The sequence below is a fragment of the Semicossyphus pulcher genome, unplaced genomic scaffold (genome assembly GCF_022749685.1).
Source record: "Semicossyphus pulcher isolate SPU_LCO1_2020_fin unplaced genomic scaffold, fSemPul1.0.p SCAF_17, whole genome shotgun sequence".
Taxonomy (NCBI): domain Eukaryota; kingdom Metazoa; phylum Chordata; class Actinopteri; order Labriformes; family Labridae; genus Semicossyphus; species Semicossyphus pulcher.
Window position 1 is genome coordinate 975,893 of NW_027211681.1, and position 24,177 is coordinate 1,000,069.

General features: G+C 40.6%; 3 protein-coding genes and 1 pseudogene across 5 annotated transcripts; all 4 read left to right on the top strand.

Moving 5' to 3' along the window:
- Positions 1-9,096, top strand: LOC138594314 (target of Myb1 membrane trafficking protein-like). 3 transcript variants are annotated; one of them, XM_069665374.1, is made up of 16 exons: positions 1-193; positions 1,860-1,944; positions 2,496-2,574; positions 2,842-2,991; positions 3,487-3,621; positions 3,735-3,884; positions 4,345-4,461; positions 4,912-5,045; positions 5,160-5,202; positions 5,338-5,473; positions 7,509-7,575; positions 8,012-8,087; positions 8,229-8,288; positions 8,396-8,435; positions 8,567-8,729; positions 8,818-9,096. In XM_069665374.1, the coding sequence occupies exons 1-15, from the start codon at positions 121-123 to the stop codon at positions 8,710-8,712; spliced, it is 1,491 nt and encodes a 496-aa protein (XP_069521475.1). In that variant the 5' UTR covers positions 1-120; the 3' UTR covers positions 8,713-8,729; positions 8,818-9,096. The 3 variants fall into 3 exon arrangements, with proteins under 3 accessions (XP_069521475.1, XP_069521474.1, XP_069521476.1); XM_069665373.1 differs by having other exon boundaries at positions 8,567-9,096; XM_069665375.1 differs by having other exon boundaries at positions 5,341-5,473; positions 8,567-9,096.
- A 628-nt stretch (positions 9,097-9,724) lies between these two features.
- On the top strand, positions 9,725-10,392 carry LOC138594310 (uncharacterized; annotated as a pseudogene).
- A 1,130-nt stretch (positions 10,393-11,522) lies between these two features.
- get3 (guided entry of tail-anchored proteins factor 3, ATPase) lies at positions 11,523-16,713 on the top strand. The gene is made up of 7 exons (XM_069666804.1): positions 11,523-11,728; positions 13,078-13,225; positions 13,652-13,800; positions 13,944-14,094; positions 14,261-14,368; positions 15,891-16,088; positions 16,190-16,713. The coding sequence occupies exons 1-7, from the start codon at positions 11,586-11,588 to the stop codon at positions 16,316-16,318; spliced, it is 1,026 nt and encodes a 341-aa protein (XP_069522905.1). The 5' UTR covers positions 11,523-11,585; the 3' UTR covers positions 16,319-16,713.
- Positions 16,714-18,881: 2,168 nt separating this feature from the next.
- On the top strand, positions 18,882-23,826 carry best2 (bestrophin 2). The gene is made up of 9 exons (XM_069666470.1): positions 18,882-19,033; positions 19,117-19,211; positions 19,902-20,135; positions 20,914-21,068; positions 21,258-21,335; positions 22,009-22,161; positions 22,255-22,335; positions 22,647-22,801; positions 23,037-23,826. Exons 1-9 carry the CDS (start codon positions 18,882-18,884, stop codon positions 23,824-23,826), a joined length of 1,893 nt encoding a protein of 630 aa, XP_069522571.1.
- The last annotated feature ends 351 nt before the right edge of the window (positions 23,827-24,177 follow it).

Consider the following 24,177-nt stretch of genomic DNA (forward strand, 5'->3'; position numbering starts at 1 on the left):
CCGTGCGCTTCAGAGGCAGCGGCAGACACTGAAAGCAAAAGGAAACACCGCGGTTTCGAACTCAACAGTTGCTCATATTTTCTTATTCAGACATAAAGTGGACGCTTTTAATTATCAAAGATGTTTTCACTTGGGGAGAAAATGGAGTTTCTCATTGGAAACCCTTATTCAACGCCTGTAGGTCAGAGAATTGGTAAGTCTGATTTTTTAAACTAACGTTATATGCTAGGTCTTGTTTTCCGTTGGATTCAATTTGTAATCATTTACTTCAGGCGAAATTATCTGCAACATGTTTCAGCATCTCATAACCACACTGCAAGTGGTATAAAACAACTTAATGGCTCTTTTAATTGTATTTTCATAAGCTAAAATGCTTGTAACTGAACTCCAATTTGACTTGAAAATAAAAAGAAGTCTTTAAAGTAAATGACGCGACAGAGGCGGATCTTAATCTCCCCAATCTGCAGTGCTATTGGATGCTGCGAGTTAAACGACAACTGATTTAGCCAATTAAGAAGCCGCTAGATGTTTCTCTCACTTCCTCAATCGCTGATGTATTTGCTCATGCTTCAGTTTCTCACCGCATACAGAAGTGTTACTGTCCCTCTTCAATAATTATATTTCATGTTTTAAAACGTTTAAGGTAGCGGTTTTGTCTTGAATTGTAGGAGGTTCCGTCTGAACTTGAAATCCAACACATCCATAAAAGGCTTGAGGCCAGCTGCTGATGTCCAGAAATATGTGTAATCACTCACCAGGGTCATGATCAGTGAGAAAAATGCTTCACACCCATCTGAGGCCTTCCTTCCTCTTATCTCATCCATTTACTTTCTCACACATTAATGTCAGAGAGGCTTCTGCTACTTCTGAGAACAGAGGCAGCTGACAGTCACATGAACTGCAGGGAGCAGTGGAAGGAGTGAGGGGCGGGAGGGAGTGGATGTGAGGAGGGGTAGAGAATCAGCGGGTTTGAGAAAGGCAGGGATAAGAAGTGAGGGGGTGTTGGTGGAAAGGAATGAAGGAGATTTAGAGACTTATGAGGAGCCAGTGAGGGGGTGAGTGCGACGAAAGCTGGCTTTGATTGCTAAATAGTTTGGAGGTAAATGCATATTTGAGCTGAAACCAGTTTCTCAATTGGCTTATTACCATAAACAATGAGTTCCTATAAAACACTTTTACATGGAGAATACCACTTTCTTTACTTGATATGTTCCAGCATTTATTTTGCTGCACTTTTTTTGATGTTTGAAGTGGGTTTGGCCATGTCTGATTGTGGTGATGGCATGTATTTCCTCAGACCACCGTTGGGTCAGTAGGAGGCCCTTTACAGTCACTTCTGATTCACCCAAATCCACCCAGTGCTGAAGAAGAATATTTGAGCATGACAAGGCCCACATTTTGTTTAAATGGCTCAAATGACTTTGTGTAATATAAAAGCTGTCTCTGAACACACTGAGAAGTAGCATGAGACAATCTCCCTCAGCTCCAGACAGCAATTTAGCATCTTTCAGCCTATAGTTTTGGTTTTGACCCTCATCTTCCCCATAATGGTTCCCCCTCACTTTTTTCATAGCGATGTTTTCACACACAGCAGTAAAAGTGGACTATTTTCAGCAACAACAAAAAAAGCTCAGAAAACTGACCTATTCAACAACAAAGAGCAAGAATATTGGACTTGGAATTCTGTCTCTCAAATTGATTTCTCAAATAAATCTTGTAAGAACTACAAAAATGACCTGTGTGATTTCCAGTAATTATGCAAATATAAGATTTAAAGCAAGTCTTCTGGCTGTTAAAGTATTTATCTGTTCCCATATCAATCTAACTATTTTTTCACCTGATTCCCTCTCTGTTGACAGAGCGAGCCACCAGCGGCCTTCTGCAGTCGGACGACTGGGGCCTGAACATGGAGATATGTGATATCATCAATGAGACAGACGAGGGGTAAAGCAGTAACTTATTAAGAAACATGCTTTCATCATGCAATCACAAATCATCCCCATCTGGTGCATTTTGTTAAACCTTTTTGACTTATTACTGTTCTGTTCTAAAGACTGTTCTGTATGTAGGTCTCTATGTTTTATTTTGTTTGTTGACTCACTTGTTGTTTCTTTTTTGAATTGCAACTGGATGTGACTGACTGACCTACTTATGATTAAGGGTAATCTCACAGTTGTTTTGCTGTTTGGTTTGTAATGCCGAAGGGAATGTAACTGTGTGTCTGAACAGTAATGTGTTTAAAGGTGATTAACACATACAGTCAAAACATATTTCGTCATTGTTTCTTTGCCAGAGTAGTGTCTATATTTGTATCTCTTTATAAACACAAGCCATGAAGCCATTTATGAACAACTCTCATTAATGCTTCCGCCACAGAAAAACTCTATCTACTTTTTTGAAAACGATAAGCGAATATTTTCATGTTTGAATATCAAGATGGAGAAAAAAAAAAGCAAATGGTTCATCTCATGCAAATTTGTTTTTATTTTTCACAGGCCAAGAGATGCAGTTAAAGCTATTAAGAAGAGAATCGTAGGAAACAAAAACTTCAGAGAGATCATGTTGGCTCTTACTGTGAGTTATTATTTGTAGGTCATTGTGTGTCAGGGTTTATTCTCTCTTTAGCTAAAGGATTGCTGGGTGAGAGTATTACTGAAAGGCGAGAATGACCCTTGTCCTGATTGGCTGGTGGCCTGGAGGAGATGGTTTCCACAAGTTGCTTACACAAGTGGTTAAATCAGCACTAAATACTTCTTGTACAATACAGAGTGAGACATTGTGAGAAAAAGCTTAATTTCAGAGCAACTTGCGTCAGAGATATAATAACATTTCATATTTCAGGTTCTTGAGGCCTGTGTGAAGAACTGCAGCCATCGCTTTCAAGTCCTGGTGGCTTCACAGGAGTTTGTTGAAGGAGTTTTGGTTCGTTCCATTCTGCCCAAATATAACCCCCCCACCGCCCTCCATGACCGGGTGCTCAGCCTCATACAGGTATGTGGATGTATTTACTATGTTGTCAAAACAGCTTCAATATCTGAATGATTTAAGGTAAAATAGTTACATAATTTCAACTTTAAAAGAATAACTGGACCACTAAACTGATGATTAAAATTGCAAAAATAATTCTATTAACGTTTTAATTTTGCTCTGAACTGAAATTTATTTTATTTTATAAGAATTCTGCTGGTTTCAGTGTCTTTACCTGTATTTTAAAAGTTTCAGGGGTTTCTTGACAACCTATAGTTTTAAAGTTTACTGTTGGACTTTAGTATAGTTACAGACATGCACAATACTGTTTCTTCTTTGTCTTACTTTTCTTTTACTTATCAAGATTAGATAAATTCAGGCATGTTGCTTTTCTTGTCCTCTTACTTTACTTTGCACATGTAATCTTTGCTTTGGCTACTATACTGTGTACTTGAAAACTGATTTTAGAGTCAGCCATTCTCATCATATGTGGTCATACGTTCTCCCTCCCACACACAGTCTTGGGCTGATGCTTTTCGTAGCTCTCCGTCCCTAGCGGGGGTGGTGTACGTATATGATGACTTGAGGAGACGAGGTCTGGAGTTTCCCATGACAGACCTGGATGCTCTGTCCCCCATCCACACTCCAAATAGGGTGAGACTGACTACAAAGTGAAAATCACATACTAAATTAACTGCATGTATAAATATCTATCTGTGCACTTTACCTCTCTGACATATTTCACAGTCTTTGACTTTGTCTTCCAGAGTATTCCAGAAAATGGGACTCCTGAGATGACCCCTGTCCCTGCTCCAACACATCACTCAGAACCACAAGAACATCCCAGTGTTCCCCCTCAGAATACTTCACCTCCAGTCCATCCCAGTGAGGGACCGGTCTCCCTCTCTGCACAACAGGTACTACTGCCTAAAAACATCTGACAGGCAAAATCTCCTTAGACACAGCCTGATTAAAGCAGAAATGCACTGTTGTTCCGCCTTGAGTCTGTATAAATGGCTCTATATATGTTTTTCTGCAGTTAAGCTAGCAGTGGCCATAGGAATAGAGCCGAAAACTGGATAGTGGGGTGACACAATCGCAAAAGCACCAGAACTCCCAGAGATTTTAGCATGGAAGCTAACATTCATATAGCAATTGATTTAATATTCCACAACATGAAAAAATGCCAAGATCCAAGGGTTCTTTAATGGTATTTTTGGCACTGATATTTCTTTACAGGCATAAATAAATTGTGCCAATACATAGCATCTACACTCACCGTTTTCATTATACAGCACAACGGCAATGTATCACTTACTTACCAGTTATGAATACCATTTGTGTGTACAGACCTTATTTGTTTTGTGGTTAACTCAGGAACAGAAGCTGCGTAGTGAGCTGGCTCTGACAAAGGGGAATCTCACTGTGATGTCAGAAATGCTGAATGAGCTGATACCAGGACAGATCCAGCAAGATGATGCAGAGCTGCTACAGGTGTGTGTGTGTGTGTGTGTGTGTGTGTGTGTGTGTGTGTGTGTGTGTGTGTGTGTGTGTGTGTGTGTGTGTGTGTGTGTGTGTGTGCGTGTGCGTGTGCGTGCGCGTGCGTGTGTGCGTGCGTGCGTGCGCGTGTCAGAATTGTCCACAGCATTAACTGACCTCTATGCATTTGAAGTATGTCTTAATATGTGTCTTTTTTCATTATTAAATAGAAAAGCTTTGTATTTCTTGCTCATCCTCCATACACTGTACCACATGCACTTCAAGCAAAGATATGATGTCAAAGGTTTCTTCGAATTATAGGAGAACAAGGATGAAGAAAAACATGTAGTACATTTGATTTTAAATAAATCTGGATTTAACACTAAGGATTAAGGATGATTTTCCTTTACTCCATGTCATTGGTTATAGGAGTTAAATTATCCTTCTCTTCCTCTGTCCGAGCAGCAGCTGTACTCGGTGTGTAAGAGCATGCAGACTCGAGTGGTGGAGCTCATTCCCCAGCTGCTGGATGAAGGGTTTATTGAAGAGCTGCTTGTGGTCAACGATGACCTGAACAACGCCTTCATCCGCTATGAGAGGTGTGCTGGAGTCTTGCTGGATTGTGTTTACAAGACATTTTCAGTTTTCAGACTGTGATATGAACTTTACTTGTTTCTAATTTTATACAAATTCCACTGTAACTGTGTTTTTAGGTTTGACAGACTGAACAAGGCACAAATGACAAATAATCAACAAGTAAGTTTGATCTTGACTTTTGTTTGTTTGAAAAAACAATGCTGTGCAGTATACATGAGAAACCTGGGAGATATTAATTTCCGTTATAATATACTCGCACAAAAGGTGACTCTCTCTGTGTTCTGTGCTGACTAGCAGAGCTCTACCACAAGTCAGAGCCTCATCGACCTCAGCCCACAGCCTTCGACTGACAACCAACCTGCCGTCATCTCCGAAACCAGCCAACCAGCAGTCAGTACCTGGGCCGTTCAACAGCAATCCCCCAACCACAGTGAGTATAACTTTGTGCAACTTCTGCTTCATATGCAACATCTACTATATTCATCCAATTCCTGAAACCGGATTCGTACTTCATCATTTAATGGGAATGTAAAAAAAAATATGTTGGGAAATATAAATCATCACTGAAGGAAATCACAAATATGGACAGAGGGATCATGTTATGCGTTCAAAATTTGCAGGTTGTATGTAAAGTGTGGGACAGTGGGGGGATTTAATAAGCATTTGATGCATTATTATTTGAATTTTTTATGATATAGGATTGAGTAAAAAATATATTTTTTCCATAGATTACAATAATATAATTTTGGCGTAATGTATTTTAGTACTGTTTGTGATTTTATTATTAAATATATATCATATAATATACAGTACTGTGCAAAGGTTTTAGGCTGAAAAAATGCTATAAACTAAGAATGCTTTCAAAAATGGAAGTGTTGATAGTTTACTTTCATCAATTACCAAAATGCAGTGAATGAACAGAAGAGAAATCTAAATCAAATCAGTATTAGTATCAGTATATCACCCTATTCCTTCAAAACAGCATCAATTCTTCTAGGTACACTTGCACTCAGTTTTTAAAGGAACCTGGCTGGTAGGTTGTTCCAAACATCGTGGAGAACTAACCACGGATCTTCTGTGGATGTAGGCTTCCTCAAATCCTGCTGTGTCTTCATGTAATCCCAGAGAGACTCGTTGATGTTGAGATCAGGGCTCTGTGGGGCCATACCATCACTTCCAGGACTTCTTGTTCTTCTTTACGCTGAATATAGTTCTTAATGACATTGGCTGTATGTTTGGGGTCGTTGTCCTGCTGCAGAATAAATTTGGGGCCAATCATACGCCTCCCTGATGGTATTGCGTGATGCATATATATCTGCCTGTATTTCTCAGCATTGAGAACACCATTAATCCTGACCAAATCTCCAACTCCATTTGAAGAAATGCAAACTTTAGACAGTTTAGAGCAAATCCCAAACTTGCAAGGAACCTCCACCATGCTTCACTGTTGCCTGCAGACACTCATTATTGTACCGCTCTCCAGCCCTTCAGCGAACAAACTACCTTCTGCTAGAGCCAAATATTCAAAATTTTGACTCATCAGTCCAGAGCACCTGCTGCCATTTTTCTGCACCCCAGTTCCTATGTTTTTGTGCTTACTTAAGTCGCTTGGCCTTGTTTCCATGTCGGAGGTATGGCTTTTTGGCTGCCGCTCTTCCATGAAGACCACTTCTGGCCAGACTTCTCTGGACAGTAGATGGGTGTACCTGGGTCCCACTGGTTTCTGCCAGTTCTGAGCTGATGGCACTGCTGGACATCTTCCGATTTCGAAGGGAAATGAGCTTGATATGTTTTTCATCTGCTGCACTAAGTTTCCTTGGTCGACCACTGCGTCTACGATCCTCAACGTTGCCCATTTCTTTGTGCTTCTTCAAAAGAGCTTGAACAGCACATCTTGAACCCCCAGTCTGCTTTGAAATCTTTGTCTGGGAGAGACCTTGCTGATGCAGTAGAAATACCTTATGTTTTGTTGCTGTGCTCAGTCTTGCCATGGTGTATGACCTGTGACATGAAACTTTCTCAACCTCGCCTTGGTAGCAGAGTTTGGCTGTTCCTCACACAGTTTTAAGCCTCCTACACAGCTGTTTCTGTTTCACTTAATGACTGTGCGTCAACCTACATGTGAAATCATTAGCACCTGTTTGGTATAATTGGTTGATCATACACCTGACTATAATCCTACAAAATCCCTGCCTTTGTGCAAGTGTATCGATAAGAATTGATGCTGGTTTAAAAAGCAAAGGGTAGTAACACCAAATATTGATTTGATTTAGATTTTTCTTTAGTTCGCTCACTCATCATTTTATAAATTGATAAAAAATAAAAAATGATTATTCATATTTTTGAAAGCATTCTTAGTTTACAGCATTTTTTCACACCTGCCTAAAACCTTTGTACAGTACTGTATATAAGAAGTGTATTTTTCATTCAGTTGAGGCCAATGAAGTCAACCCTGTGTCTTTCAGAAGAAGAGGAGGAGTTTGACATGTTTGCCCAGACGAGAGGCAGCTCCCTGGCTGAGCAGAGGAAAAGGTGATGGTGCTAGCTGATGACCGAAAGACACATATCACCAAACAATGCATTCTCTCACCACATGCCTCTCATTGCTAGTGGTGACTTTAACCTGTAATCTGTGACTAAATCAAAATAAGACAGTAAAACATTATTCTTTTTAATATATATAGTTAATGAAATTACATTCTGAGTTCTGATCCAGAAGTTAGTTTGGTTACTAAGCCTGCGATATCTACATTTTAGTTTTTGCCTAAAATACATGACACTATGATGTCACACAAAGAACAAACATCTTGTCCCTCTACACCACTGTTGATACACTTCTATCTTCGCCAAACATAGTCTGTTAATGCTAGAAATAGCTGTGTTTTTTTATAGACTGTAAAATTAATATTTGGTTTAATGTAGCCTACATTACAAAACATCACTGTATCAAAATCCATACTATCCCCAGTGTTAGGTATGAAGACCCAGGAGCTGTAGAGGGCCTTGCTGGAGCCCTGGATACACGGTTGCACGTGACAGGAGGGGTAGGTATACCACAGTGATATGAAACTAGATTTGATCCAGTTATTGCCTTTGAAATAAAAGTATAAATTATAGAGCTTGATGTGTAATTATGGCCAAAAAACCCATGCCCTTGTCCCTTTCTTTATTTCTGTTTATCTTAGATTCCCCCAGCAAAAAACTCTCTGCAGAGTGATATTGACAAATGGTTATCCTCCGATATGGTAAGAGAAGGCCTGTCACTCTGTACATGGTGTTATTTTAAAAGAAAAAACATGTTATATTTGATCAATTTTGATATATCTTTGTTTTAATGTGTTTGGTTATGCAGGCAGAGCAGTCTTCAGTGAGTGAGGGAGTGTCCAGCGAAGGTACATTCTTAGCTCCACTGGTTCATTACCGCCATTTTGTTGTGAAAAATAATGTTTAGATTGTTGCTTGTTTCTTATGTGTTCACGTGTCATTGTGCTCACCAGATTTACCTTTAACTTTTCTGTTTCAGAGTTCGATAAGTTTCTGGAAGATCGCGCAAAGGCAGCAGACCACAGCTCCCAGGCAATTCGCAGTGCGTCACCTTCCTCATCCAGACCACCACCACAATCTTCCTTTCAACAGGAGACATCACATGACCAGCTTTTTTCTCTTTGATTTTGCGGACAAACATGGTAAACATGCTCACACAATCCCATTAAAAATTTACCTGGAATCACTCAGATGCTGTGCCGAGTAAGGTTTCTCTGAAACTTCACACAGGCACCCACAATAGAAGCTGACACTACGGGACTGCTGGCTGATCAACTTCCTGCATACATGTGGTTTTTCCTTGTTAATTCTGCTGTTTGTTATCTCTGTGTAAGTATAAGGAACGTCATGTCACTGTATTTATGAAAGGTATTACCATAATGTTAATGTAAACCAAAACTTTAATTCCAACAAGTCTTTACTGTTTATAATAATGTTGAACATTTATTTGATGTCACACCCTTGTTTGCCTTTGACCAAAGCAGCTGATTTTGTGTAGAAGAGAATAAATGGGGCATTGTCCTGCAAAAATTTTGCTTCCGTCCTTCAGTGTTAAAAATAAATCCTTCTGCTATGTCAACACCCAAGCTTCCAGAAAGGGAATATATCTAGAAGCTTGTTTTTTAACTGATCTTGGTGAAGTATTTGAGTAAGAGAGCTGTTATTCTTTAAGGTCTTATGTCCGAGATCACCAACACAGCTCCACCAAGTGGAGGTTAAATTACACTTTTTTCCTATTCCATAGTTGCTTTGAAATAAGTATAACTAAAGTCGTCACTTTTTGCACACATACTTTATGTATATTTTAGAATTGTAATTTGGGCATTCAACACATGAGGAAAAATGATGGCTCCTCAGAATTGTCCTGTATGTTTGCATTGAAGTTAGCCAAAACATTAGAGCCTTGAATGAGAAGTGGGAGTTCAGGTGTGCTCTGGCTATACTCAATAATATGTCTTCTGTTTGTGTGATAACCCGACAAATCCAGTATGTTATTGATTAAAAGCTCAAGGATGTCTGGTGTTGGGTACACAGAGTCCCTGGAACACCCAGAGGAGAACCCATGACTGAATAGGTGAAAAGGAAAGCAAGAGGAACAATTTGTCATTCTTCTGTTGTACAATCCACACCTAAAACCATGCAAATACTGTTCCACTGTGTGCACTGTCTCTGCTGGATTTCTTTATCTGTTCTATATGGATCTTCAGTGTTTACTTCCAATATTTCAACCCAGAATCAGCTTCCAAATATGACTGTTCAAGATGAGGAGGACACAGGCAGCGATTCATCATTTCTTCAGCTGAGAGCCAGTCTGCCATCTTACTTGCAGCCAATTCGCCCATACACCCTGTGGACAAACACTGAAGCCCACCAATACATGCCCACACCTAGACATCGCCCCCCTTTGACCTCAGTACTCTGGCCCCACATGTTGCCAGTTCAGTCAGAGACTGGTTAGTGCGATCTTCCACTTGTAAATTAAGCTACCAATGGGTGGATCTGGGTCCTGCTTTCTGGCCACGTTGGCTGTGGCAGACTGATTGTCAAAGATCAGATGGAGGGCAAAGTTGCTCTTTTCCTGGTGGGATTGAGTGTGTGTGAGTTCAGACAACTCAAATAAAGATTCTGGCTTGGCACTGCTTGGAGATCAGTAAAGTGATAAGTGAAGGTGCAGAGTCCAGAAGGATTAAAGCTGACAAGTCCGATGGCAGCACTGTGATAGGGACTGGTGAAGTCATGAAAATATGTATATGGAGGCAAGTGTCGTATCCTGTGGTCAAAGCTTGTAAATGTTCATGTAAATGAATGTTTTTCTCACCAGGCCAGAATAATTTCACTTCTCAGCTTCAGCTGGATTTGTGTATTTCACTGTCTTTTTGTTGATGTTACTGATTACACCAACCACAATTGTGATTACTGATCCTAATGTCTAATGCTTGTTGTAGCTCCTTCTAATCACTCAGTAAGACACTGCATTTACCTTAATGTTACTGGCTTAAACAGAGTTTATTACATTTTTTCATCATGAATGTTAATTTGTATTTTTGTCAAAGTTGTTTCAGCTGCAATGCCCTTTTTAATAAATGACCAGAGTTGACAGTTCACCCATAATTATTTATTATTGCTTTAGGGAAGTAGCAAAGGTAGTTATGTATGTACTCCTACTCTATACTGATAAAAGTGTGACATAGCTAGCAAATGTTATGTTTTACCCCAAAGACAGTAAAAAATGTCAACTTCACATAGAAAACCCTTGTATCAAGTTCCCATTGAGCCATTCTTACAGTGGTAGTAAGGACAGTGCTAACCTACCTGCACAACTAAAGCTAAAGGTCTATGCTAATTACTATACCTTTAAACTTGTTACATTTTGTTTTAACAATTTAGGAAATCAATGTTTAAATTGAGCCTGAGGATTCCTCTCAAAGAAGAACAGTGAGGCATACAGCTAATTGATCAAACACTTGGTAAAGGCCCCTACGCGATACCCAAAGCCCAGGTTTTGGGATTGTTAATGATAAATTCGGATTGAAACAGACCTAGTTTTTTTGTATGTATAGTAAAAGCAACTGACAAAAGCTGTTGTGAAAATTTCATTTGTCACTATATTTTTTTTGTCACAAGCTGCTATTTGGTTGATATTAAGAGTCTGTTTAAACATTTTCAAGCAGTTTTAAATAATTGTATTATGTTGACATTTTATTTGTGAGCTGTGTTTGCAATACATGAAAACATACACAAAAAAACGGTAGGCGAAATGAGTACCATCGAACTTAATTTTTCTTATTATTTGTTGCCCATTATAGCCCCACCCCTGATGACGGAACATGTCTGTCCCATCTACCATAAACTTACCCCACTTTTAATACTTATTCTCAGTATTTCCGTCACACACCGAGAACAGGCGTACAGTTACTTTGTCCGAGGGACTGTAAAGGCAGCATTGTCGGTACATCCCACCTGAGTTGTACGTTAACGTTGCATTGTACACAGACAAGATGGCAGCTTCATTGGAAGACGAATTTGAAGATGCGCCTGATGTGGAGCCCTTAGAACCAACCCTGAAGAATATTATCGAGCAGAAATCTTTGAAGTGGATATTCGTAGGTGGAAAGGGTGGTGTTGGTAAAACTACATGCAGGTAAGTTGAAGGGAAATGCTAAAAGGCTTCCAGATATTGACTCACGCTACATCGCTAGCTAGCTAGCTGTTGATGCTTGGACCGTAGATTTGTGTGCGGTGTTTGTCATTTGGTACAGTGAAATATAGCGCGACTCAGTACGTGCAGGACTTGGGTCGTTGTTGATAAGTGGGTTTAACATAGGACCGCGTGAAACCAAACTCAGCGTTCAGTCATTAATACAGATTAAACCACGATCTTTTCTTAAACCTAAGCAGTTTATTTGGTGCCTTAACCTAGTTTTCATAAAACCGCGAGCGAGTCACATCGTTTCTACAAGACGCGATTGCGTTGCGAAACGGACGTAATCTAGTGAGGTTCAGGAACCAGAAGCACATGCTTATTTTTATGATTTAATAATAGTTTGGGCTTAAACAATCAGTCAACGTTGACTTAGAACGAGAATGTGCGCATGCGCAAGCGTCATATACCATCAGATAGTACTCGAGTGAGCTCAGATGATCCACGAGTCAAGTATTAATAATGAATAATTCTCATTACGTATCATAATTTAGACGTGTCTTGTCATCACATGCATCCAATTAGCGTGAGCTTACTGTTTTAAGACAATCGAGAAAAGTCAAGTTACGTAGGCTAAGCGAGTCTTCAATGTGTCTGGTCGAGTAATCGTTAATTTCGGTTAAATAGATAGCTACAGTTTCTAGCTTACGTTAGTAAGCTGACACGTGTATTTATGACAAGTGTCTTGGCAGTCATGGTGCAGGATTACACCTGTTGCTTCTTCCATTTCTTACCTACCTAACAGGAGAACCCTCTACTTGCTGTTTATTCACCGGGCACTATTGTGTAAGCTTGTAACCAAGTTATGGAAAGACCAGTTATATTTTCGCAAGTTATGTCCTAATCTCATTTTCTGGTATCCATACCACAAGAATGATGCCCAGCTCTGCATGGAAAAAGTCGACATGAAGTCCTTTTGTAGCCGTGTTTACAGCAGTCATTAACATCTGTCTGGGCAATATCCCCTATATTCTTTTGTGCACACCCTGCCATAATGCATAAACTACATTTTCAAATGCTTACAATGACATGAGAAATATAAGATATCATGAGACAGCACAGAAATATTATGTCACACAAATAACAGGCAAGTGGTCTGTCACTCACTGTCATCTTTGCCCTGGTCAATGAAACTAGGCGGTCCTTGAATGTTGACCAGACCACATTCACATACTCAATGCCAAAAGACCGTCTTAGCGCATGTTAATACCAGGTGTTAACAGGGCTTTAAAACGATCTGTCCTTGTCCGCTTCTATCTGTACTGACCTTTCCTGTATCTTTATTCCAGCTGTAGTTTGGCTGTCCAGCTTGCTGCTGTCAGGGAGAGTGTCCTCATAATCTCCACTGATCCAGCTCATAACATCTCTGATGCTTTTGACCAGAAATTCTCAAAGGTTCCTACTAAGGTCAAAGGCTACGACAACCTCTTTGCAATGGTAAGGTGCACCACACTAAGAAAACCATTAGTACTAATGTGCAGGACGACACTACAGACAGACACTAAAGTATGAATCTAAACGTTACAAACTGTATTTATTGACGCAGAACATTTTCATATACAGCCAATTTTGCAGAACAGTTGGTCAACTCAGCATGCACAACACCATAACCATGAAAGTGAAGCAGCTAAATGAAAGTAAATCAAAACTGTGCTAGCTTTCTTAACAAAGAGGTTTATTTAGGCTGCTGAAATATGGTGAATGACGTCACTAACTCCAGTGTCATGAGGATAGTCAGTTTCCATTTCAGGCTCTTAAGCACAAACCATCACTGTGTAACAAACTGAGTTGCTGGAGGCTCTAAAATCGGTTGCAGTTCCCCTGTTTGTAATGTGCTGATTATTAGTGTTTGTGTGAGTGCAGGAGATTGACCCAAGCCTGGGTGTGGCAGAGCTGCCTGACGAGTTCTTCGAGGAAGACAACATGCTCAGCATGGGGAAGAAGATGATGCAGGAGGCCATGAGCGCCTTCCCTGGCATAGACGAGGCTATGAGCTATGCAGAGGTCATGAGGTAAGATAATGTGGTCCTTTGAAGCCAGATTACTTTTACAAGCACTGCTGACCCAGAGTTGATTTTAATTTCCCAGTAGTATTTCGGAGGTAAGAGTTAACAGTGTTATACTAACCCAGCAATTATGTCTACCTCTACCTCAGGTTAGTGAAAGGAATGAACTTTTCAGTGGTCGTCTTTGACACCGCCCCCACTGGTCACACACTGAGGCTGCTCAACTTTCCCACCATTGTGGAGCGCGGACTGGGTCGCCTCATGCAGATAAAAAATCAGATCAGCCCCTTTATCTCCCAGGTGAGAAAGAACGAGCAGATTGTGTCACTCATTGATTTTCGTCTTTTGCCAATTTTGATTTGAGTTGAGCTGTCTTTAAAAGCAACACAGCTGTTGAACTTGAAATGAGGATTATGGCCAATCAAGTTCATAAGTATCTTTTATTTCTGTCTCTCTTACTGTGTAGATGTGTAACATGCTCGGTCTGGGTGACATGAATGCTGACCAGCTGGCCTCTAAGCTGGAGGAGACCCTGCCCGTCATCCGCTCAGTCAGTGAGCAGTTCAAAGATCCTGTAAGTTGTCTGTGAAGGTTCTCAGTCATCCAGGTCATGGTAATTCTAAGCTTTCAAAAGGCAACTGGACTTGGTTGAAGTTCTTAAAGATGATTCACTTCTCATCTGAAAGAAGAAGCCTTTCGGATGAGAGGTGAAACGTCTTCAAGAACTTCAACCAAGTCCAGTTGCCTTTTGGATGAACCTTAGAATCCTGTAAGTTACTCCATTTAAAATTCTAACACAGTTCATTAATGTTACTACATGTTAATTGCTTAGTTGCCACTTGCTTTTATTTTCTTTGTTTCTGTATCTTCTTTGCTTCTTCACAAAATCCGAACGGACTGCAGGAGCTTTGCCCGGTTTGGGCAGCATTTGTGATGTTGATAGAAAAGATGACATGAATTAGTTGCAGGAAAGAATACATGTTGGCATTAAAGTAGATGCAGAGAGATGTAGCATTTTGTGATTTTCCACTTTCCTTCTCCTTGCTATGGCTGTTGCTCTTTATCACTGTACATATACGTCACTATCATTTGTGCATCTATGTAGCGTGGCTGTGTTGCACGTGTATCTGCGCTGTGGTGTTGCAGCCTCTCAACCCCTTCCGCTGCCTTACTCTAGTGCAGTGGTTCTCAAACTTTTTCTGTCAAGGCCCCCCCTTGGAGAAAGAAAAAAAATCCTTATAAAAAGGAGCAGATGTCATTTGGTAACAATCGATTGATCGTTTTGATCGCTACGTCATTAATAACATCCCTCGTGCACATGCAGCTCACGTGCTGTTTTGAATTGCGAGAGAAAATATTTAACTTTTGTAACTTAATTAAACAGACTGCTGATGAAGGCAGTCAACAAAGCAGACAGAGAGACGTACAGATAGAGGGGGGCGGGGCAAGCAGCTGTGCAGAGAGCAGAGGTACAGGTGTGTTTGGGGAGTGAAGGAAAGCTAAGTGATCATATAAAAGTTGATTGTGAATTAAAACGTAATACAGTGAAGACAAGAGTACAATTAGAGTGTGGAAGTCTACATGTGATGTGCTTCTCACAGAAATCATTGACTTATGCGAGGGCAACGCGTTTGTGTACTGTGCCACCAGAAAATGAGTCCGGGTGGTCCGACGTCAAAACATAGTTCCGCCTTCCCTGTCATGCCGCCGTGCCGCCCCACAGTTTGAGAATCACTGCTCAAGGGGTGAGAGGGATACATTAATATTTTGACAAGCAGAGTACCAACAGCACAGTTTGAAATTTCATTACATGGATCAGTGATTTGACTATTCCACAACTAAACCCCGTCTGAACCATTTAATTTTAAAAAAAGTAATGTTAAACACCCTTTCAATACTAATAGCAAGACTGTGTGGTAGGCTGCTTCAGATGTTTGCAAGCATGTTGTCCTATAATTTCATGCTTCACTAAAGGACAGAACTCTCAATAAATGCACGAGAGTTGGAATTGGAATTTGTTTACCTTCAGTATTCCTGCAGAAACCCTAGTATGTGTACTAACTTCTCCCTATTCCCACTTTCTTTATAACCATCAGGAACAGACCACCTTCATCTGTGTGTGTATCGCTGAGTTCCTCTCCCTGTATGAGACGGAGCGTCTGATCCAGGAGCTGGCCAAGTGCCGCATCGACACACACAACATAATTGTGAACCAACTTGTTTTCCCTGACTCAGAGAGGCCATGTAAAATGTGTGAAGCCCGCCATAAAATACAGTCCAAGTATTTAGACCAGGTAGGAGTCAGTGCTTTGTTGTGTTGTGCCAACCAGTTTCATTGTTTGCATCCAAAGTCAAATTTCATTGTCTTCATTAATGTTCTGCCCTGTCCATACAGATGGAGGACCTTTATGAAGATTTCCACATAGTCAAGTTACCGCTGCTGCCCCATGAAGTGCGCGGTGCAGACAAGGTCAACACCTTCTCTAAACAACTTCTGGAACCCTACAAACCCCCAAATAAGTGATCTCCTTCTGTGCAGGACCTCCCTTCTCCTTCTACAGACCACAACAATACTATCAATATTCATCTCCTCTGACCCCTGACCTGAAGCATCATCCTCAACTTCATCCACTTGGTCCTCAGCATGTCATCCAAAGCAGAGCACTGCTACAGCGAGACACCAGTCGTTATTGGGGAGCTGATGAAATCACGCAAACACATTACCTGCTATACTGTTAGAGAGATGAGACAGTACAGATTTGTGCTGCCTTACTGTCCTTCATATCCTCTGTGTGGCAGTGTATTATTCCTAATCAAAGCATTTAACTTTTTCTCTACAACAACTTCCCCTCTTCTTCCTCCTCTGTTATCCTGCGCAGTGTCAAGCCTCAGTTGTGAAAATAAAGTGTTTCCAGTGAAGGTACTTTGAATTCCAAGATTTAATAGCTTTCAGGTGTTAATGCCTTGTTTATTCTGTGTGGTTTGATGGCTGTCATTTCTCCGTTTTGATCTTTGACTAAAAATTTAAAAAAAAGAATAATTCACTAAAATTTTATACCCATTCATCACACATGAATACACATCAGGACTTCTACAGATTTCAGGGGTGATGGCAGGGCAATATAAAACAAGTACAACATTTTTTTTTTTTTAACCATCCATGTCATAGCTATACAGAAAACATGATTTGCAGTTTGAACTGTGTCTTGTAACAATTTGCAAAATCATTTGACAACACTAGGTGACTACCCTCACCATGTATTGTAAATGCAGTTGCCTAATGTCACTGAGAAACAACTCAATTGGAATCCTGAAATGATATCCGTATCAGTTGAATATTTCAGGCCACTCTAGGTGGTTTGTGACTGGAATCAGCACCACTGAAATGTTAAAGGCAAAATGTGTGATATGACTCGTTTGCGTAGCAGGACGATTTATAATTGCCAGCTGAACCCCAAATACTAGGCAGTGCAGTGCTCATAAAACTGATTATACTCTGTCAAACTTCTATCCATCCAGTTTACAGCAAACTATGGGAACACTATTTAACATTAACATTAGTAGCCTTATGTAGTGCATTGCTAATATATTGAATGTTGCTTGTTCCAATGTTGAACAACTGAATTCTTCAAGAAAGGGTAAAACATCTTTTCCCGGTGTTTGAATACTGGCCTCTGATTGGTTAAGAATCAGAGGCCTCCGACTAATAAGACATTCATATTTATCCCCTCTCTTTTCAATGAATGCTTTTCAGTCAATATAGGAATCAATTTTCTAATGATTTTGTTGAAATTATGTTGCGATTATAAATTAAAACAAACTTGCTTCAGATGAGAGCCTTTGGTCATTCTTATTTTGCCTGTTTTAACGCGTCTATAAAATGAAGCAGCAGCTAAGTGCGCACTGACGTACCAAATCGAACGACTTAAGTTGATTTCAAACACCAAAGTAAATGAACAAATGATTAAAAACGTACTCTAGTTAGATAAAGAATATATGGGACATCGATGTGCCGCTGCACAGTTTTTAGAGTTGTAGACCTTAAAATGTTTGCATCACGTGCACTGTAAGTGCTTTAATTGTTCAGTCATTTGGTTTACTACTAGTGTATAGGAGACTCGCAAAAAATAATTTCCTTTTGAAAAATACATGTCCTGGTGGGAAATTGCATTGGTCGCAAGTGGGATTAAGACGACCCACCGGGTTTTTTCTCTTGCTCTAGATGAAAATACTTTGGTTTGGAAGGACAAAGAAGGCATAGGGACGCAAGATAAACTCCCTGTCCACTGTATGTATCCTGTTTCCAGGATGTACATTTTGTGTAGTTATTTAAGCCGAAGAAGTACCCTATCATAAACTTGCAACCGGGAAATTGGTTGTTGTTTTCATATCACTTAACACGAAAGTTTGCCATGCTCCACTTGCTGCTGTTTCATAATGCCCTACTGTACTATACGGTCCTGTGCGCTCCTTGTGCCCCGGCGCTGCGGCCTGTCGCTTGTGGTCCATCACCGAGCCTCGCTGCCCCGGTCGGGGGCCGCGCTAACGAGCTCCTCCTCCTCGTTTTAGGGATTTACCCCGGGGCGCACTGACCACTGGACGCACCGAGGAGGCTACAAGGATTACTGCCATGCAGCCAACCGAGCCTCAAGTTAACCGAGCTGACGCCAGGGGATATCAGAGTTATGAGCTCTTTGAAGAAACACCACTGGTAAGCACAGAGAGCGGCACAGAGAAGACTATGTTAAGTGAAAATGAATTCACTTCTCCGGTGGTGCCAATTACGCACAGTGATACGCTGAGCATTGGCACAATCAACTAAAAAAACACAACAAAAGGTAAGGCGATATTCTTTCAAGTTATCATCTATTAGAAACACTTCATTAGTTTGTTCTCATAATCTCATAGGGTTATACTTTTGTGTCTTTAAGTGAAGTTTCAAATGAGAGCGCCTTTTTGATTCTTGAACAAATATTGGGCCTATTAGGCTACATGAGAACTTTTGTTTCCACTGCAGGTGTCATTACAAAAGTGCTTTTCTTTTTATACAGCTCTTTTATTGAGGATCTATTCTCTGGCTGTCACCAATGACTGTCACATACACGGCCAGAGTTGCAAACGCCCGTTTCTGTGGCTTCTCCAAGCTGCTTCTGGCCTGGAAAGGTAGCATCTACAAGGTGTTGTATAAAGAGTTCCTGGCTTTCTTTGCCATGTACACCGCCATCAGCATCACTTATAGGTAAGACAAAGAACGGCTTCAGGACCTGTTGGCTGCTGACACATTATTCTACAATTGACTGTGTATCACTTTTACTCTTTTAGATCTTTCCTGTATGATGACCAAAAGAGGTATTTTGAGAAGCTGGCAATTTATTGCAACCACTACGCCAGTCTCATCCCCATGTCGTTTGTATTGGGTAAGAATTAATGATGTTCTTGTCAACTTTTGGATAACAGGAACAAAATTTGAGCTACAGTCCACACCTTTGTTTAATTTTTGCATGTTTGATTTTGAGACTCTACACGGATATTAGTATACTTTGTTACATGGATTTCCCATGAGATGAACCCTGTGTTCATGACCACCATTGCATTAGACATAAATATTTTTATTGCTTGGGATGGAGGGGATTATAACATTTGGATATAACAATTAAAGTATTGATAATCTGACTTTGTCAAGTTGTGATCTTATGGCTTGGTTTCTTGCCAATACTAAAATTTTGGAAAGCAAAGATATCTATCAATATATGCATATTGAATACCAACTGTTTTCTGCACAATGTAGTAAACTTTTTGTTTATTGCATTAAGAATTTTTATACTATCTTTTATTTTTTTCTCCTTTATATTATGAATGAGCTAAAATAGTGGCATTTATAGAGCATGTGATAAGTGAAGATTATGTGACAATATTGGCTCTCTGATGAATCAGTTGGGCTCCATAGCAGAAATGATGTAACACCTAAGCTTAAACACTTTTTAGTTTGTCGGGGGCAAGTAAGGCTCCCCTTGGAAACCCAGACAATCTGACAAAATCACCTTCAGCCCATATTTGATCTGAGCTCCAGAGCAATCCTCCTGTCTCCTCTTCTCTGCTGTTTGCAGGTTTCTATGTGACCCTGGTGGTGAACCGGTGGTGGAACCAATACACCAGCATCCCACTCCCTGACAGGCTAATGTGCGTCCTGTCGGGGGGCCTCCAGGGGAGCGATGAGCGAGGCCGCCTGCTGAGACGAACCATGATGCGCTATGCCAGTTTGTCGGCCCTGCTCATCCTCCGCTCTGTCAGCACAGCTGTATTCAAACGTTTCCCCACCATGGACCATGTGGTGGAGGCTGGTGAGTGTGCAAAAGGACAGGCGTGATGGGGGTTGTGGGGTCCATACTTACTCAACAACAACGAGTGTTATTTTGCAGTGAGTTAGGTGTGATGTTATACAATTATACAAGCAATTTGAACAGAATGGAAATTTAAATAGATAATGCATTCTGCTGCCCTTGCAAATACAATTCCTTTGTTATATTTTAAACATTTATGTTTTAAATGTAATATTTACTATTCTAATGCTCCCGTCACAAAGTGACAGGAAGTGTTGTAGATAGAGTTCATGTATGTCAGTCATATATTCATGTCATGAGTGTGTTGTTTCCTCTCCTGTACATTCTCTACACCAGTGACAGCAGGAGCAATCACAAGGACAGGCACATCCTGAAATTTACTGATGATAAAAAAGTTTATCATACCACTGTTAGAATATCATGACACGCTGGTGTCACATTCTTCTTCCCTTCACTGTTTCTAAATGTGCTGTGTTGCTACTTTTGGTGGCATTACAGTTTTGATTTACAGTAGAGTTTTCTTTACAGTAATAGTATATTATAACATAGCCTTTTAAACTATAATTTGGTTTATTTACATATGTATTCATGTATATTTAATTACTTTTTATTCACTATATAATGACTTATTTGGAATTTCGATCTCAAGAGACATTCAGGCAACCAGAGGATAAATGAGTCAGATTACTGATCCCAAGTTCCTCCGTTTCTGCGAGCACCACTTAACATTAGAAATAAATTAATCTGGCTGTGATGTATTAATCTGCTGTTTGCGCAGGATTCATGTCAAGAGAGGAAAGGAAGAAGTTTGAGGGTCTTCACTCTCCTTATAACAAATACTGGATCCCCTGCGTCTGGTTCACCAACCTGGCAGCTGTGGCCCGCTGTGAAGGCAGGATCAAAGATGATCACACGCTCAAACTACTGCTCGAGGTGCAGCATGCACACACACATGCACACACACAAGAACCATTACACTGGCCTATAAATAAAGTGGAAATGCAACTTTTGATTTGATAAAAATTTGGCTTGAGATCTGTATTCACATGGACTTAAAAATAGAAAAGCTGAGACAAAATGTGTAAAGTGACCTCAGCAAGTCTCTGATTTGTGAATGAACAGGAGCTTAATGCATTCAGAGGGAAGTGCAGCATGCTGTTTCATTACGACATGATCAGTGTTCCCCTGGTCTACACTCAGGTAAGCTCTGCAGCTTGGATTTTACAGGGTTTTGACATTGCAATATATACAGTTATTTGATCATTATTTGCATCTTCTATTTGACTTTTATAGTTTAAATGACAAATGTAATTGCGGGTGATGGGGGCTAATATGGATTTCTGAAAAGAAATGTCAAGTGTGTAGAGTTCCTTTTTTTCACAGTAAATGTATATGGTATCATGAATCACACTACTCTACTTAATAACAATGATATCTTAAGCATAGAAAAACCTGAGCCTTCTTGATTGTTAATAAAAAGTAACTTAACGATTACGGGTTTGAACTTCTCTAACTTTGACTCATGTTTTTGAAACATGTTTTTTTCCTATCAGTTTGCAATGAGCTATGGTTGTACATTCTACACTTCCCATGAGCTTTAATGACAAGTTCTCTTGAAGAGATAGTTGCCAAAAGTACAGTACATTTCAGAGTCAAAAGTTAATTAGGCATCTTACTTCCATTCTGTTACAAGCAGTGCAGGCACAGGAAGTTTAATGTCATGGATAGACACATGGTGACATGTCGCAGTAAGGACAGAGCAGGTAAATCTTCACATTAACACTGTAATGGTTGACTGGGGTACCTGAATAGACCCTAAAGACCAGAAAGAAAAATCATCAACATGTGACCAAAGAACTCATCTTTCTCACAGGTGGTGACTTTGGCAGTTTACAGTTTTTTCCTGGTGTGTCTTATTGGTCGCCAGTTCCTGGACCCTAATCAAGGCTATCCAGGTCATGACCTGGACCTCTACATTCCAATCTTCACACTGCTACAGTTCTTCTTTTATGCTGGATGGCTAAAGGTCAGAAAAAGGGTCTGATGATGAATGTTTATATATTTTAGCACATTATAAAGATGAAAAAATAACAGCTTTATTTTCTGTAATGTCCCAAAGGTTGCAGAGCAGCTGATCAACCCTTTTGGAGAAGATGATGATGACTTTGAGACCAACTGGCTAATAGACAGAAATTTCCAGGTTTTTTAGTTTTAGTACTTTATTTTTAACTGAAAGTATTCTGTTAATACATACCTAATATGGTATAACATACCTAAATACATAATACTTTGTTTGACCTTATTCCTAGAACCATTAACAGTATATTTTACAGTATGACTGACATTTTGTGATTCCCCATGAGTATTCTGAGGCGATATTAGAGACTACTAAACCTTGGTTTCCCTTTTTATCTTTACCATCATCATCTTTATTTACGTGCGATGTAACTGTAATGGGACTTGACCTTTGCCTTCATTGCATCTTGCATCTTGCATCTTGCATTTCTGCAGGTGTCTATGATGGCGGTGGATGAGATGTATGGAGATCTGCCTATGATGGAGAGAGATCGCTACTGGAACGACTCCAACCCCAGACCCCCCTACACTGCTGCTACTCTTTTTGTCCTCCGCAAACCATCATTCCAGGGGTCCACATTTGACATGGCGTGAGTCTCTGGGTTTTACCTTCGCATTCTACGTGTCCTTTTCTTGTGACTGTGACACTTTCAGTTTGAATCCCCCCAGCTTGGTGGGAAAATCTGGGTAATGAAAGTGAATGTAGCAGAAATGAAAGTAAGAAGTTTTGTAACATAATTGTGGCTGAGAAAGAGAAATGTCCAAACACAACAACTGCCATCATGGTCACACTAAAAGGTAAACTGCCACAACATGTCTTGACAGGATCCCTAAAGAGGAGATGCACTTTCAGCCTCTGGAGGACATTGCTGAGAATCTGGAGGAGTCAGGCAGTCGTCACCCCAACATGGCCCTCTTCAACCGCCTTCTCAATGCAGCCCCCTCCCCCACTGGCCTCATGGGAGGGGCTCTTCGCCGCACCTCCGCACAACTCCAGAGGCTTCGCCACTCCCCCAGCATTGACCAATGCACCAGTGATGACGATGACGACAATGAAAGTGTTAAAATAGGTAAAGGTGGGTCTCTGCCCTCGGGGCTGGGGCAGGACACTCAGAGCACTGTATGCAGTTTCAGGGAGGAGAAGAACATCAGAACGCCTCTGTTGGAGATTCAGTTTGGGACGGAGCAGGAGAGGCGTGGAGGGCACCTTGTCAATGAGAAGAAGGATGTGAGTGGGGCGGAGGAGAGGAGTGATGAAGAGTGGCAGATGAAGGGAGAAAGAGAAAAAGCAGAGAATACAAAGGAGAGTACCCAAACTGTGTCATTGCTTCCTCCTCCTCCTACTCAGGCTTCGAGAAACGCATCCATTCGACCAGCCTCTGTCATCTCTCCCTTCACCTCCCGTCACCCCTCTGCCTTCCTGTTTCATCCGTCTGTCCACTCCAGTCTGGAGCACTGCAGCTCCCAGCCAGCTATCAACCAGAACAGAGTTGTGCCCGCTATTCCCAAACCTCCCTTTGGTGGAAGCAAAATGTCCTTCCTCACTGTACCATCCTATGATGAACCTCAGCGTTTTCGCAGTGTGAGCATGGGATCAGAGCTCACTGGTTCTTAGGGCTGTGACAAAACATTGATGACCTGGGATGAGAACGTGCTGGATGACCTTATAAACGTTTGAGTAATTCAAACCATAAAACTTGATTCTGCTCATTTTCATGCGTAGCATTTGTCACAAATGGAACTGTTTGGAACTGTGCTTCCACTTTTACTCTGAATTTGCAGCACTTTTGGAGCAGAGGGTTCAGTCAGTTTTCAAAACGTAAAAATAGATTTACTCTCAGATATTGTTAAAGTAAGTTATAGTAAGTAAGTAAGTTTACAACAGTTTACCGATTTTCAAACATACCAGCTGACTGTTGAACTGTAAACTGTAGTAAACTTCTGTGACCTGGGAGGGAATTTTGCA